Source organism: Excalfactoria chinensis, chromosome 4 (genome assembly GCF_039878825.1).
Source record: "Excalfactoria chinensis isolate bCotChi1 chromosome 4, bCotChi1.hap2, whole genome shotgun sequence".
NCBI classification, from domain to species: Eukaryota; Metazoa; Chordata; class Aves; order Galliformes; family Phasianidae; genus Excalfactoria; species Excalfactoria chinensis.
In genome coordinates, this window is record NC_092828.1 from 45940162 (window position 1) to 45956752 (window position 16591).

Here is a 16591-nt window from a genome sequence, read left to right on the forward strand (position 1 = left end):
GCTTCTTCTTCTGCCTTTTCTTCAGCCAATGCACACAGCTTAAAGCAAAATGAAATGTTTCACGTACCGTGTGTTCAGATTAACACAAAGCTAACAATGAAAACACAAGATCATACATAACACTGTCTTTAACATCACAGACTTTACTAAGATACCAAGTTAATACTTTGCTCGTGTTACTTTTAGCGTGTTGTTTTTCAACAGGTCTGAGTTAACGCATGCAATGAACAAGGAATAGCATGCCTAACAGAAGATACCAAATCAGCCAATTCTGCCCAGCTAATAACTGCAACTGTCAGTTAAAGCCTTTTACCTCAAGAGCCCACTGTGAAGTCTACCATCATGCAGGGGCATTTTGTTTGTTTTGTTTGTATTCAAGACAGCACTGCATCATGAGAACTTGAAGTACATTCATAAATGTATGCTTGGTACACTTTAATTGAAAGATATTTTGATATCATTACATAAGTGGTCAAAGCTTCACTACTAAGTACAAGTAACTCACTGAATAAGTTAGACACACCCACTTGAGCAACAATATCAGCAATATTTATTTAAAATAGTTTGTGAGGAAATTTGTTTCATAAGAGATGGTTTTCAAACAAATCATCAAGGTTATGAAAAAATAAAACAGAGAAACTCTCTGGGGAGAAAAAGTTACAAAGAAAGCTTTTGCATATCAACAAAAACCCTCAGTCTTTTGATTTGCGGCCTGAGTCTCAGTCCCAATCTTTGCTGCCTAATGAACACCACTATCCATCTTTAGATCGGGTTTGTTCTTGTCATTCTTGACCGAGTAGATGAAATATGCTAAGGTGTCCTTTTCGTTCACCGGAATTGTCCTAAAATGGCAGCCAATTATCTACAAAGGAAAAACGCAAGGAAATTAAACTCTTATATGCAGAAAATCACATTTATATAACTACATTAAAAGCTTCATCAAGCAACTTAGGATAAAGGAAACCCTGACTCCCTTTAAAAAGTCTTCAGTAGTCATATACAAGGTATGAAAGGAACCATTTCATTGAGTACTCAGAAACGAATACAGCAGTTTCTCAAGTAAAATGTCCAGAAAATTATCAGAAAAAAGAAGAGAAAGATTTCTCCCAACAAGCATAGGAGTATCATTACATCTGTGCAGTCACTCCTTGAATACAGAGCATGTAACACTGACAGACTATCATGGACCTACAGCACACAGATGAGGGTACTGCTCATTACTCAGGCTGAAGGGGGTCTGCATCAAGTTGTGTACAAAAAACAAGGGAAGACCCAAATACAAGAATTTTTAAGAATGAGCACTGAAAATTTAGCTTTTGATACAGGATTGTCAAAAATTCACCATGCTGTACGTGCTAAATATGTCAGCTTCTACTGTTATTAAAGCTGAAGTTTGAAGTTTTTGCTCCTTCAGCACAGTGGGCTGTCAGTTCTATAAGGAAATCCTCAGGAGGACTGACTGCCCCAGCCTGTTCTCCAGCTTTTTGCAGAATGCTTTTTTTTTTTTGGACTAAAATTAGCATGAGGAAGTGAGAAATTGAGACTGCTCATTGATCTACCACAAGGCATAAGTATAAACAATATAATTAGCAAGTTAGAAAGCTTTCCAAAACACACTTTGGGTTAAAAAAAACAACAACAAATGAAAACAAAACAGAGACAGTAGGACGAAGTCCTTTAAATTGGACTTGTAAGTAATAGCTAGCAGAAAATCTCTTGTACATTCTGGCAAGGAACAAGAAATCATATGCACTGTAAATGACAGTAAGTTCTACAGCTACAGCTCACGAGGACCTTTAGGTCAGTCAAACAAAGCACATGACAAAAGCTTTGCCTGTTTACATGAAGCAGCACACGAAGCATACGCTACTGCAAGCATCTCATGAGACATACCTAAAGCAGCCCCCTAGCAATGCCAGTTTTACAGAACAAAAATGTTTGTGCTTTTTCAAATCAGTCCTGCTAATTCAAGAACAGGATGTATCCGTGCATCAACTCTCACATTAAAAAAGAAGAATTATTTTAAATTCTTAATCATAGAGGCAGCAGCAATGTACTTGTACAGCTTAGCCCTGGAGAGCTCTCACGCAATTAATAACCTTGGCTTTAATCTGTGCTAATTAGTAGAGAGACAAAAAAAATGTCTGCACTGAAGTACAACTGAACGTTACAGCACAAAAATGAAAAGGTGGCAGCTATCCCTCCCTGTTGAACTGATCACCGGTGCTGTCACAGATATGTGTCTTTGCAGTGCAAAAGAATTACTTTACAATTGCACTCCTGTACAGAAGAGACGCATACAGCTGTACTCACAAACAGCTTAAGCGCTTTTAGAAATAGCGATAACAACAAAAAAAAGAATTTAATAAACTTCTATTTTGTAATAACAGATCCACAATTTTTAACTGAGATTAATGATCAATATAAGACTATTTTCCATGTTTCTGAACTTCCTATACATGAACAGATGCCTGTATCAATCAGCTTTGTAAAGTCAAGCCTGAATCTTACTAGAACATCACCGCTACCTCTCAATTTCGAGTTATCGTTAGTAGGATACTTAAGCTGGAAGGTGTGGCTGATGCACAGGTAAGAAATCCATGGTATGATATTCAAAGATGCACAGGTCATCTTACTGTTCAGCTCACTATTTTCAAGCAGCACATGCTCCTTCTGAAAGTTACGGGTCCTTTCTCTGGAAAGAGCTCTTACTTCTGATTTCCTTGGCTCAGGAGCTGCGGCAGTGAAGGAAGCCAGATAAGCAGCTCCTTTCTGCTCTCATAAAACCCAGATTACATATGCACTTCATGCAAGGATCACATTGTGCAGGAAAAAAAAACCAACACCAAGCATGCCATGGCAAATTGCATTTTCTATTATGGAGTAAACACTCATACGTACTTCAACAAGCTGTGCTTTGTTAAGTCCCGGTCTGGTCTGTAGCTTGAAGTGTCTTTTGTACCTTCGAAGCGTGTTCACTTGTAACTGATATAAATCAACCTAAAAGAAAAGGAGAAAGGAAGAAGAAAGCAACCTAATGTAATTGATAAGGTCTCCCTTGTCATCCTGGAAACTTGCACATACACAACCATAGACTGTCAGCTTGGTAGAGCTCGTTTTGACAGAAAACGAAACTTCACTCCACACCTTCCAGGAGTAAGAAAAACATTCCATTTCAGTTTCAGAGCAGTTTATTGTTACTAAGTACGGCTCTTCCTCCTGTTAGCAGCAGACAATACTTAGAACTTACAGTACTATAATCTTATCTGTTTTTTTCTTTCGTTGTTGTCATTTTCCCCCATTTTCAGCACGATGACCCAAAGCACGCTAACAAAATTCATAACATCTATGAAGATGCTGATTCAAAAGGTAGGCTCTGCATTTCAATTTCAACCACGAAGTGTTTCGCAAGTTACACGCAAGATATAGCAGCATAGCTGCACCATGAGACAGCATGCATTAGAACCAAGAAAAAGTCTAGAACATGGAGGTTTTTGGCTTGCGGTGGGAGGAAAAAGAAAGAGCTGGTTTTGGTCTCCAAGAATATCCCTGCTACAATAACACAAGAGAGGAGTTATGTACATAGGCATAGTTACCCAAAACTATTTTTCAGTGTGAGCTGACAGTTCACAGCATTGCACAAGCTCCTCTCCAGGATATAAATACACTGCCTCAGCCCAGCACTCGCTCAGTTTTTAATCCCATGAACTCAGATCAACAGCCACTTCTCCCAGCAACAGCTTACCCTCTCACCTTCCTGACAGTGTAAAGCAAAGTTTAATCAGAAGACTGAGGAGGAAAGGAAGCTAAAAAAGCAGGTTGAACAAGAAATTCCATTAGGTCAGTTGCAATTACGGCACTGTTCTCCAAACTTCCTGCATTAAAGGCTGGTTAAGGCATTAACTTCTATTTTAAAGTCATCTAGCAGCCTCAACTATGCAATATTTAAGGCAACAACAGTGCCAGTGCACTCCTGGTGACCTGGTCAGACTTGATACAACCCTGCCTTACATGTTAGAGGATGGGCATTCCCTCATACTCAAGATAGCAGCACTGTGGAAGTCACTGCCTCTCAGTACGAATCACTCCTAACATCTACTGCTGGAAACTGGAAGGCCCTACAGGTGGTCAGCAGTAAACTGGACGGCAATTCAAAAATCAAGGGGCCAGTGGGCATCTAAGGCACACCACCACCACACAGGAACTGGCATGCTGCTGTTGCCCCAACAGCTGGCTGAAACTCTCCAGATCTACTTACTGCACCACTGGCACTGAAAATACATCTCTTCTGTTCTAGGGATATCCATCAGTTGTATCACACTTTATTATTCTTGCCTGAGCAAATAAACAGGCAAAAGCTGCAGTTACCACTCTGCCAGACAGCTACCATAAGCCACAAAGAACAGCAGGTTTAGAGAGCTTTCAGAGATGCCATCCAATGTTTTTAGCTGACAAAAACCACAGCCCGGCATCAAACTACTTCCAATCTCCTAAAATCCTCTTAGTCAAAGCCTTCAGGCTGGAGCCGTGTGCCTCCAGGCAGAGATTCCTGCATGAAGTTTCATCACTGACATTGCTGGTGCTGACCTTAAGGATAAGTTCACAATTCTCAAGCACCTTCTGACAAACACTGGAAAAATCTTTTGGTTGAGGCCGGGTAGGCTCTGCTCACGATTAACACACAGACTGTAACAGAAATAATCCAGCACACATGTAGGAAGAAGAAAGCTTTAAGTGCATTCACATTAGACTATGAAAAAAGTGTGAAAGTAGTTCACTTCCAAAACAGGTGGTACTTCACTGGCCTACAGCAGAGAAGGCAAACAGAAATGCCTTCTTAGCTCAGCTCCTCTTCAGCAAAACTATCTCAGCATCTCTACCCCAAGAAGGACTAAAAGCAAAGAGCTCTCTCACTGAGAAACTCCCAGCTACACTAAGTGGTAAATACAGGTACCATCTGCATTGCACTTCACATGGAAGGCAAGGACTGGAGGGATGTGGCAGAGAAGCATTTATAGCCCAAGTCCCGCGTCTCCTGTCAACCTTTACAAAGACTGATTTTGTTAATACGTAGCAAAACAACTTCTAGCAGGCTCCCGGAATCTGAACTGTAAGGAAAGTTCAAAACAGCAGCTGCCTGAGATTCTGCACATCTAATACAGAAAAAACACCGTAAAGTTCAGTTTGCTTTTGTCATATTAAAAGCCAAGCACAACAGGAGCCATCCCCAAAAGCAGGCACGGCTTAAGCAGGAACAGACTTCATGTAACACTTAGAAAAACCGTTGGCTACCTCTGGAGTGTCGATGTCTTGCACTGGTGAGTCACCATCATCATCGCTGCCTTTTCTCTTCCTTCTATTTCTCACACTCTGAATTAAGTTTTTGTGGAAGTCGCAGATATAAAGGTGTCTCGCCTACAAGAGTAAGACCGCATCTTTCAATCAAACCCACGCAAGCTCCTCCCAGCCTGGCAGTACAGAGGCATCTACAGAGACATTCCTTAGGCAGCTTCGCTCACGCGGAGCGAGGTGGGGAAGCACTCCTGCCGGATTCCGCTGCACGGAGGCATTGTTATGCCGCACGTTACCTCCACCGACTCGGCGGGAGGACGGGGAAGCGCGGCTACCGGCTGACTCGGAGAGAACGGCGCGCAGCGGGGACGAGCGCGCACACAACCCTCCCTCCGACCGCTCTCCGCAACTCGGGGATCGGCAAACAAACCCGAAAAGCTCACGAACGGAAGGCGGGCAGCCTCCGGCGCGTGCCGCGAGAGGCAAAATGCCACCTCCTCCCGATCCGCACGGCTTTAGCTCCGCAAGGTCAAGCAACACGCGGGCCGCTCCCCCCACGCCCCAGCTCCCCTGCGCAGGGCCGCACCGTTCGGCCGCACCGAGCGCTCCCCACCCGGAGCCCCGCGCCCACGGCCGCCGGGTGGGGCACCGACGGCGCGGGGCTCGAGGCGGGACGGGGCGGCGGCAGCGCTGCGGGCAGGGCTAACCGCGGCGCGCTCCGGGAAAGGAGGGACTGGGAGACGGCGCTTCCCCGCCGCTAGCAAAGACAAAAAAAACAAAAACAAAACCCAACAAAACGCAAACAAAAGAAAACACGCCAAAAAAGAACTTTAAAAGCCGCCCCCGAGCCGAGCCCGCTGCCGTAAGACTTACGCTCTTGTCCAGCTCGATCTTCACCTTCTTCTGCGAGATGCTCTTCTGGATCCTCTTGCTGAAGCTGGCGTTGCCGGCGGCGCGGCCGCACCGCTCGCCCTCCTCCCGCAGGCAGCACAGCTGCCCGGCCCCGGGGCCGCCCGCCCCGGCCGCGCCCGCGGTTCCCGCGGCCAGCCCCGGGGGCGCCAACCCCGCCGGCACCTCCGCTACGGAGCCCGCACCGCTCACCGCGGCTGCGGCGGCGGGGTCGGCCCCGCGCTGGGGCAGCTCCTCGGGGGCGAAACCGTTCATGCCCCGCGGCGGGCTGGCGGGAAGCCCTGCGAGCGCCGCCACCGCTTCCCCCCGGCGAGGGGACTCGGGCCCGGAGGGTTCTCCGGCCGAGCTCAGCCCGGACCGCGAGGCTTACCCGCCGCGGGAAGACGCGAGGCGCGACGGGCGCCCGAGCTCCGAGCCCCGCGGCTACCGGCGCGCTGGCGGCGCCCTACGGGCCGCCCCACTTCCTCCTTCCCCCTCTGTCATGTGGAGACTCTTCAGCTGTTTCCTATGCAACAACAGCAACCTGCCCGCCGCCCCGCCCCGTCGCACTGCGCGTGCTCGCAGCCGCGCCGCGGAGCGCGCCGGGAAATGCGGTTCCTCCCGCCGCACTCCGCTGCGGGCGGCGAGGCGGGGGAACTACGGCTCCCGAGGTGCGCGGCGGAGGGGGCGCTCCGCTCGGCCCCGAGCCGCGCTTGAGGAGCGCGGGGTGCAGCTCCGTGCCGCGGCTCCGCCCGCTCCCCGCCGCCAGGAGGCCGGACCGCGCTGTGGCGGCGGCGGCTCGGGCTGGCTGGTGGGACGCCGCCTTCGCTCCTCCCCGGCGGCGCGGCCGTTGGGATTTGAAATGCGGGCGTTCGGCGCGGCCGTGCCGCTACCGGAGGCGGGAAGCGGCCTCTGAGGCTTCGCGGCGCGTCCGGCTCAAACGCTGCCTGTACTGAGAAAAGCGAGCGTTTCCAGCTCTAAGAAAGCTACGCGAGAGCCGCGTTAACGCAAAGCCTGTAATAGCTCAGCCGCTGCGGGGACGGAGGGGCCGGCTCTGACCTATTTTCGTCCGAGTGCGTTCAGAGCGCAAAAAGGAGGCTTTGCGTTCCTTTTTGAACCCTTAAATTCGCTAACAGGCGTCTGGGCTGCCTGCGCTCCGAGCGCCGTGAGGTAACCACGGAAATATGTGGCCGTATCCATTACTGTGCGCTTGCGGAATCAGAAGAGTAACCGGGAGGTCAGCGAGCGATTTGAGGAGACGCAGATCCCGTGTAAGCCGAAGAACTGCCCGAGCCAGGGAGCGCGATTATGCCGCAGTTTGGGTTTGTGCTGCAGATGGCTTTTTAATCTGATTGCGTAACCTGGCATTAGAGAACGAGGGTAGGTCCCTCTTAGGCTCCCAGCAGTTGCAACTGAAGGATACAGCAAGTGGAGTTAGGCTGAGTGTACGGTGACAGACAGCGGTTGTGCATGAGGGCACGTTTTGTGATTAGAGGGAGGAAGTGGATTAAGAGCTGGAAAAAATACCAAACCCTCCTTTGTTATCAGCCCAGCTGAAGACTAAGCGAAGCATCTGGGTTCAGTTCCACACCCTGCCACTGTGTAAGCTCAGAAAATGGACGTTTAACTTGCTGCTGAAGTTTCTTGTGATTCGACCCTTTCAGAAATTATAATGATATTAATAATAGCAAACAGACAAAACCACACAGCATTAGGAGGCCTTACCTAAAGAAGATATAGGAAGTATATGCTTGGAAGACTGAGAGAAGCGTGAGTTCCAGGAAGTTTCCAGCAGAAATCAGGGTCACAAGTAGCAGTTTCTACCACCTTACACTGTGCCTTTTGTGATCCGTTTCATTTCATCAGATGGTTTTGACTTTACGCTGAGCATAAAATACACAGTTTGTTATGTTTGCTGTGGTCTGTTAAAATGTAGACACTACTCCTATGTCTCAGATATGTTCCTGATCCTCTTTATGCAGTTCGTGAGCGGCTAAAAGCCTGATTTCAGCCGCGCTCGCCAATATGTTAATTCCTAAGCTGAATTTCAATAGAGCGGTATCATAGTTTCATGATTAGATCATGATAAGGCTGCAGCAGGGCTGAGAAACGCAGTTCTGCTTCTGCTGTAAGCTGCTCACTTTCCCACCTGTGCCCTGTCTTTCTTTGTGCCTGTAAAAGCATTTCTAATGCTCTGTGGCAAACTGGATCGGGTTACAACTAGACCAGGGAAAAGAAAATCAGTTAAGTTAAACTCACATCTGCTTTACTGCTCAGTTATATGATCGTGTCCTAGCAGAGAGGAAGCTCTGATGGAGGGCAGGACTGTGAATGATTCAGGAACAGGGAAGGATCATCTCCTTTGGTAGGAATGCCTAAAAGCTACTTTGTCTTGAAAAGAGTGCCCAGATTCACACCTTATGGGCCCTGAACTTCCTGGCACTAAAGAGGACCAGGCACAGGTGGAAGCTGAGCAGCTTACGTGCTTTGAGATGCCATCTGTCCCACTCCTGTTCGCTTTTGACTGGTTTGTTTTGAGAAGGAAGAATGATAACTGGACACATCACCTTGAACAGATTGCAAGCACACTGTAAATGTGTTACAAGTAACCTTAGAAAGGAAATGTGGTTCATGACTGCATACACACCTTCGCGTGATAAGGTTCACTTGGGGCTTACTACGTCCTTCCCCATTAGGTATCATTCATCTGAAGTCTAAGAGAATTTTAGTGCACTTACTTATGTTCAGCACCCCAAATTATCCTGTTGGCAAATACTGCGCTAAGGAAAATGGTGCAATTTTAAACAGTAAATGTACATTTTATTTGTTTCAGACTGTAACTGTTTCAATTAAAAACAGATTGCCTTAATTTGCTGTAGATATTGTGCACCATCCCCTGATGTTTTTGATGGAAGAGCAACCAAATCAACAGGAAGTCACTGGCTGTGTGTCAGAAATCATGGAAACATTTGATACGTTGTATTGTAAGTACTTTAGAGGCTGAGATCTATTTCTAACCATAAACATAGAGAACAGCGAACTAACCTCTTCTTCCTCAGCAGAAACAAAGTTCTGTCCTTTTATCATGCTCTTCTTTCTCAAATGTTTGATCCTCTCCCACTCCAGCACCCACTAACTGCTGCTGCCTCCCATTTATTGTCCAGCTGTTTAAGCGTCAAGCTGAAAACACAGGAACCTTAAGATTTACCTGCAAACAACTTCTTTCCCCCTTCTTTTAAACGTCTCTTGAATAGCTAAAACGCAACTTTGTTTGGATACTTAATCGGGTAACAAAATCTTCGTTAGCACACACAGAGCTTACTGTAGAAGTAAGTAAGATGATAAGAGAGAAAATCCTACCTTTAACCAAAAGAATTAAATTAGTGTAAAACTGGTGTTTTCATTCAGGTCTTTGAGTCATCCTGTTGAAGCCAACATTCCTTTAGTTTTTTGAAAGCACTCCAGCTTGTAGCATGAAAATTACGAGTGTATAAGAGTTTATGTAACACATGCTTTTATTAGATTTAAAGCAGTAAATAGGGTCCAAAAATAAACCTGGTATTTTAGGAATAATCTAGGTGTTACAGGATTAAAACTGATAAGCCTGTGTACTGTAAAAGCTTTGAAGATCTGTAATACATTCCCCTTTACAGTTTGTACCAACTCACTTGTGCAGTAAGCAAAGGACCTTCTTTTAAAAGGCTTCATTTTCACGTGCCAAAAAATGCGTAAGTGTTGGTTCAGAAACAAGAAGCTTTCTTAGCTGAATATACATGGCAGATGTTATTTGTTGTGGGACTTAAACACTGAAATACACTTTACAAACAAAAAGTATGGGTCCTATCTGAATGCATCCTAAGTGAGACGTTTAAAATACATCGAGCGCAAAGCCCACCCCCAGCTTTGTGCTGAGCTATGTATTAGGTTTCAATAATCTTTCTTCTCACAAGCTCCCATTCAGGCAAGTTAAAAGAGCACATCCATCTGTTTGTTTCAGAGTCACTGTTGCACTGATTTGTCCATCCGGGCTGCTTTCACATTTCATTTCACGTTGCATAAAATCTCAGTCGGAAATAAACCCAGCAAAAAACAACAGTAGTGCTTTTCTGAAAAGCAACATAATAACCAGGGATGTATGACAAAAACTATCACTCCATGAGGTTTTGCTTAAGAATATAACAGAAAATTAGCTATGAATGATTGATCTGACACTTGTGTATGACTTAAGAGTTATTTGTTAATCCCTTGAAAAGAAATAAAAAGCTGGGTCAGCTCTTTATGTTGACAGCAAAAGAAACTCATATTTACAGCAAATTTTTGTGTTCTCTCTTGATACCACAAAAACGAAGCATACAGTCATTGTTACCATCTTATATTCTGACTAGCGTTGTTTCCTAGTTATATGAACTTAGATTTGACATGGTCTTTAATCACTTTTTACTTTGAATAATGCATATCTTTGTAGTTTTGTCTTGGGTTCTAGAAACTACAACATTCCTTTACACCACCATGATTTCTTCCGGCTTGTGTTCTTTTTATACAAAGGAAAATGGAAAACCTCCGCAACCGTCCATGCCACCGTAGTGTTGATGAGGATCTTGGCTGCACAGCTGTAAGCATCTTTAGGTTTGACTACACACTTCAAGTCAGCAACAGCTACAAAGTGCCCCTTGAGAGCAAGGCGAGCACTTTCTCCACCTAAATCTATAGTGTGTAATTTAATAATTCTTCAGAGGATGATTATCTGCACTCAGTGTAGGAACTAAGTAGAGCCTAATACTAGTATGGATCCTTTCATAACAATAAAATGAATACAATTCTGTTTAGATGTCTTCCTGACCTCCCATACAGTTCACTCTGCTTAAAAGATAAAGGCTTATACACTGGCAGCCTGTGCCAGTGCTTCACCACCCTCTGTATGGAAAACTTCCTCCTAATATCTAACCTAAACCTCCCCTGTCTCAGTGTAAAGCCATTCCCCCTTGCCCTTTCATGCTCTAATCCTTTACTTAGAAGATGATGCTAGTCTCAGCTTTCATAGTCATAAGACATCCAGTCTTACAGTTGCAAAGATAAGTTTGAAATAGAGTCAAGAACATTTTCTAAAACCAAACAAAAATACAACGTAACCACATAGAAAAGGTGACTCCCACCCTTCAGTTTCAACATTATGTTATTTAAACAGATATAATGGGGTTTAAAGGCTCTTTATCTACGTGTTTGGTTGTTAATATTTATTGAGAACCAGAGCTGAGACCTGATTTTACTGTTATAGCTATGCAGAGGCACTAAACAATCCTTACCTCTCTCCATAAGTGGCTGAGCAGATTTTCACATGATCTTGTAATTTATGTTAGAATTAGCAAAAGTAACACAACTCCTTACCTCTTAAGCAACTCTCTGTGGTTATCTACATTCATAGTTGCATCATCAAAGTCAGTTGCAAAATGAATCATATCTTTATGTATTTTTTCTTTTTAATGCTGGAAAAGTTGAAAGGTGGGTTTTATGCTTTTAATATTTGTATACCTTGTGATAATTAAAACAGAACTGCTTATTATTAATACAAAATGTAATAAAATGTAATGGCACACCAATCGAGCTAATGAACTGCAGCATGTTTGATCGAGCAGTAGTAAGTCTTGCATCAAAATGGATTCTCTCAAAGGTTTATTTATGTCAATGTTGAGTATATGAAAAAAAGCATGGTAAGAAAACCCCCTACTACTCTTAAAAGCATACTTTTGTCCTGAACCAATTAATTAATTGATGTAGATGGACTCACAATGGTGTTCCCTCTGCCAAAAGTGATGTTCATACCAGCATGTACTTCACATGACCAAAACTTCAGACTCAATAAGTTAATGCGTGTTTCCTTACTACTTGGACATAAGGCCAATGAGCTTTTGAGTACTGTATTTCTTACAAGGAATCGGGCTGTTTGCAGCCACTTCTCTCTATTGGCTGCAGGAGACAGAAGAATGCAGATTCCTCCTTCCTTCTGTAGCCTGTGATATACATCTCTGTCAGCTCCCCTTGTATTCTTTCCTATGAGATTTAAGAACAGCAATTATGTAGTAAACAACTTTTGCTGTCACATTCAGTTTATTGTCAAGTTTATTGCGCTCAGAAGAAAATAGTGTTTCTGAATAGGAAAGGTATAAACAAAACATTCTGTAGAAGTAAGTTTCAACATTTGTAAACCATCATCAGTTGCCACGTGCTTCTTTTTGGCAGCATGAGCATCAGTGGCTACTCTCAAACAGGTGCTTTGGCTGTTCAGGAGCTGGACTGGGACTAGAGCCTCTTCAAATCCCTTTCCTGCATATCACACCTCCAGGGCCAGACACAATCCATCCCTTTGTCTTCCAATTTAGAAGTAAAAATATCCTGGAACTAATGTCCTCCAAATGATGCAACATTTGGCTGTAGTAATTACGTTTTACTTAAGTCTTGTCTACATTTCAGATAGAGAAACCCACGTTTTATGAAGATTTTGGGGAGTGGAGAGGTGGGGGCAGAAGGAACCATCTTTTTTTTACCCACTTAAACCAATTTAGTACTGTCAGTTATAACTAATCACATTTGGAATTCCTCTTATGCTACCTGTGAAACTATCTAATGGATGAAGAAGGGAAAAGAAAGCTGTTTTCTTCTCATATTTGCAAAAAGAGAGGAACAGTAACACAAAACATAAGGAAATGTATTAAGATTTAAAGGGGAAAAATAGTACATGAGTTGAGGATTTCTTTGAATGTAAATAAGTAAATGAAATTCAGATTAAGATTGAAAAAGTTTGCTAAAATATAACAATTATTGCAACCAGGAACAGCTGCTGTTCCTAACATTATCTGCATCAGTACCAAGAGAGATTTGTTGTGTTTATTTCCTATCATATGACCACTTCAGTTTCACTCTCTGCTCTGCAGCTGTCCCTGGTAGTGTGTAATGCAGGCTGGCTTTGTTTTAAGTATTTGGTGCGCAGCACGAAGTCAAAACAAGTTACTGAACTTTCAGACTGAAGCAGCCTGGTGTACCAAGGCCACTGTTTGCCTATGAGCTGCTTAACTGGTTCTGCAGGCTTCACAGTAGCACATGTAATAAAACTGTTTATAGCGTAAATGTATTTCTTTTTTATAAAATATATATTGTGTCCGTGCTATACAACTAAAAACAAAAAAAGGAAAACGTTCTAATACGTTACTTTAAACATAATTCCTTATTGATAGACGCAGCAGCTACTTAAGTTTTATCAAAGCGCGAAGAAAATAACTGCTTATATTTGGAACACTGCAGCAAATGGAGCGCTGCTTTGAGTTTAGGTAAGCAGCAGCTTAGGGAGTCCTCCGTTTTGCTACATGGAGCACAAGAGACACTCATATGAAATAGGCCCCAAACCACAGTTGTTGTCCATAGACCTCATAACTCACAGTACAAATGGAATTCTAAAGCAGTGACCTATTTAAATGCTTTTAATGTCTTGGATTTTAAACTTTCAATTTCCTACAACAAAAAATGCTGATAATCTAAAGCTAAATCTGCTTTGCCTTTCAACAGCTTGCACTGCTATTTGTGAAGTTAGTTAGGTGATATTAAAAGCATGAGTGGTTATAAGTCACTTTCATTACTCATCCGGTAAACAGTGACTTCTCACATCTGTAAGAGAAACCATTTCAGCTGCAGACTGCAGTTAATCAAGAATGATTACTTACCAATTTCACTGCCGTTAATGCCACGTTATGGTGCGCTCCATACAGGAATTCAGGTAATAGCAGAGTCTCGGGCCTGCTTCATACAGAGGAATGAATTTAAGCTGACACTGTCATCGTACATACGCTTATGCCAGAATAAAAGCATGGTCTGAGTTTTGGTCATGCAATTGGGTCTGCAGTTCCCTCACCGGAATCACATCTGTTCCAAGCAGAACAGATCTGTTGATTGAAACATTAATGAACATTCAAATAAGAGATGTTGATCACTTTATTCCCTAATAGCAATATTCAGAAAAGCTGACGATGGTGCTCTCAGAAGTTAGGGGTAAACTACTGTGCTCTGCTCGCTTTTCTGGCTTTTCTGGCTTTTCTGGCTTTTCTTTAAGCCAGTTTCTCAGCTCTGTAACCTACTCTTGCCCCCTTGCTCTTCTTGTCTTTTTCTACCCAACGTTTCTAGGCACTGCACTGCTTATTGTTCTGCAGACAGTCTACTGAAGAGTAAGTGAAGTTAACAACAGCGCTCAAAACTGCAATTGTGGAGCAGATTAGAAACACAAAATGGCTTGAAAACAGGGAACTATAAAACTTAACAGTCATTTCATGAGCTGAATTATTCAACTAGAAGTAAGCCTGAAGTCCTGGAGCTTACGCTTCTTACCCACAACTGTCATCCATAAATTAACCACACGGACTGACCAGAGTCAATACTGCACAGATCTGTGCTTTAGAAAAGTAGCAGCCATGGAATCTCTTGAGACGGAATTTGTGGTTTTGTCAGAAAAGGAACAGTATGGTATAATGGAAAATAAGAGTGACAGCTTATTGTGGAACTCGGCACACAGAGAAACACTTTTCCAAGTGTGATGGTTCTGTAGAAAGACAGTTTTGGAACTGCCAACTTAATGACAGTCAGTTTTCTTGCATGGAGCTTTCAGCATCAGCACTGCTGCAGAAAGTTTCCAGTATCATATTCAAGCATGGAAAATTATCAATACTGCCTTCCTTGTTGGAGGATGGACAGATGTTAAGGACTACAACTGTTTGGTTTGTTATGCTGCCCTGTGTTACATGACATAGCGCGATGTAACCTTCCATGTTTCCATTTAATTGTACAAAAGCTTTCTTTTTTCGAAGAAGATAATCCAGGCAAAGGATGTTTTAAGAAGAACGCACAACAAAACTAGAAACAGCTTCCTTAAACCACCCGATTAAATCATTTGAAAGACAGGCCACTATCTGCTACAAAATGACTTTATTAGCCTGAAAACATTGCAAGAAACTGTCGTACGCAGGTGGTTCACCACAAAGTAAATGAGTAACCATCTGGCAGCGTAATTCACTAAACAAAGTCACGCTTTCCAAGTAATGCTTGAAGTAAAACCATTTCTAAAGGCCACATATAAAGAAATAAAGCACTCCTCGCAAAGCGGCTCTAGGCCTTCACCGAGTTCACTGCTACAGACCAGACAGTGTTATTCCACCATGGAGAGGTAATGGGTTGGTTTATGGCAATAAAATACTGGAACACAGGATATTCCCTGCATAAATGTTTATTCTAGAAGATAAGCGTAAGCTTTGTTTGTAGGTTACACGCTATTAAAAGGAATAGCCACAGAAGTTAGGTGCTATAAGAGCTCAGATAAGCAACTTCTGACAGGCTTTGACATCTGCCAAGGGAACACACACCTCTGCACAGCTCTGCCAACTCACCGCCCAACCACACTCCTTTTAAAGAGGGTTCTGAGCAACTTCTTCCACTTCACACTGCCTTTAGGGCTGCAGTTGGAGCAAACACATAGAGATTAATACGAAAGGAGGACAGAGGAAGCGTTTGTTCCCATATTAGCAACGTTCTGTGGGAACACGTCTTTGTCAGGATGGAGAAAGATGAGCTTGAAGGACTGGGCCTGATGAATGCTACTCATTCAATGCTTCTGGCCTGCCGAGGGAGGTGGTGGACTCACCGTCCCTGGTAGCATTCAAGAGGCATCTGGATGAGGAGCTACGAGATCTGGTTTAGTATCCTGTGGCAGTAATGGTGGCAGGAGGATGGTTGGACTGGAAGATCTTGTAAGTCCTTTCCAACCTTGTGGTTCTATGACTGTAATGCTGAGCAGATCTAGAACAGAAGGGACTCTAGAGATTGGGTCAGACACACCAGTCTCACATCCACAACCAGCCCGTGCCCAGGATAGCTCAGAGCTTCCTCCTGCTCCAGTTTAAAAGCTGCTATTATATTAATGCTGAAAGAGGTCAATACCACTGAAGACTCAGCATTCCTACTAAGCAGAAGCAGCCCGTCCCATAGTAGCATTCTAACTACACTCGGACGAAGCAGGAGTGTTGGGAATTGCTTTGATTGTAAGCACACGCATCTGGAGGGATGCTCAACGGGGAGCGAAAGACGGGCAGAAGGAAACGTCTACCAGCAGGACCCAAATTGCAGAGCAGGGGCGAGAATCGCAGCGGAACAGCCACCGCGGCCCAGAAGCGGAGGTTTCTCTCCCAGACACGCGGGGCCGCGTTCCTCCCGGCGCTACCCCTCAGAGCCACGAGCGCTCAGCAGAGCGCTCTCCTGCAGCCCCCTACCTGCCACCCTCCTCGCGGGGAGGGAGGGAGCACACGCGTTCCCCTTGGCGGCCCACACGGCGCGGCCCAGCAGCGGACCCCGCGTGCCCCGAGCCGCCCTTCCCCGTGCG

At 44.3% G+C, this 16591-nt stretch overlaps 2 protein-coding genes across 2 annotated transcripts; one reads left to right on the plus strand and one right to left on the minus strand.

Moving 5' to 3' along the window:
• Positions 1-144: 144 nt before the first annotated feature.
• SAP30 (Sin3A associated protein 30) lies at positions 145-6750 on the minus strand. Its single transcript, XM_072335524.1, has 4 exons — positions 6166-6750; positions 5293-5415; positions 2902-3000; positions 145-862 (listed from the first exon to the last, which is right to left on the minus strand). Exons 1-4 carry the CDS (start codon positions 6454-6456, stop codon positions 740-742), a joined length of 636 nt encoding a protein of 211 aa, XP_072191625.1. The 5' UTR covers positions 6457-6750; the 3' UTR covers positions 145-739.
• Positions 6455-11784, plus strand: LOC140251731 (uncharacterized). The gene is made up of 3 exons (XM_072335794.1): positions 6455-7451; positions 9060-9164; positions 10726-11784. The coding sequence occupies exon 1, from the start codon at positions 6455-6457 to the stop codon at positions 7094-7096; it is 642 nt and encodes a 213-aa protein (XP_072191895.1). The 3' UTR covers positions 7097-7451; positions 9060-9164; positions 10726-11784.
• Positions 11785-16591: the final 4807 nt, after the last annotated feature.

Excerpts from the sequence above, each read along its gene's own strand:
- LOC140251731 (XM_072335794.1), top strand. The coding sequence starts at position 6,455 with ATGCCCCGCGGCGGGCTGGCGGGAAGCCCTGCGAGCGCCGCCACCGCT.
- SAP30 (XM_072335524.1), bottom strand. The coding sequence starts at position 6,456 with ATGAACGGTTTCGCCCCCGAGGAGCTGCCCCAGCGCGGGGCCGACCCC. Across the intron at positions 3,001-5,292 it reads AAGACATCGACACTCCAGAG|GTTGATTTATATCAGTTACA; the intron begins GTAGCCAACGGT and ends CTTTTCTTTTAG. Across the intron at positions 863-2,901 it reads ACAAAGCACAGCTTGTTGAA|ATAATTGGCTGCCATTTTAG; the intron begins GTACGTATGAGT and ends TTTCCTTTGTAG.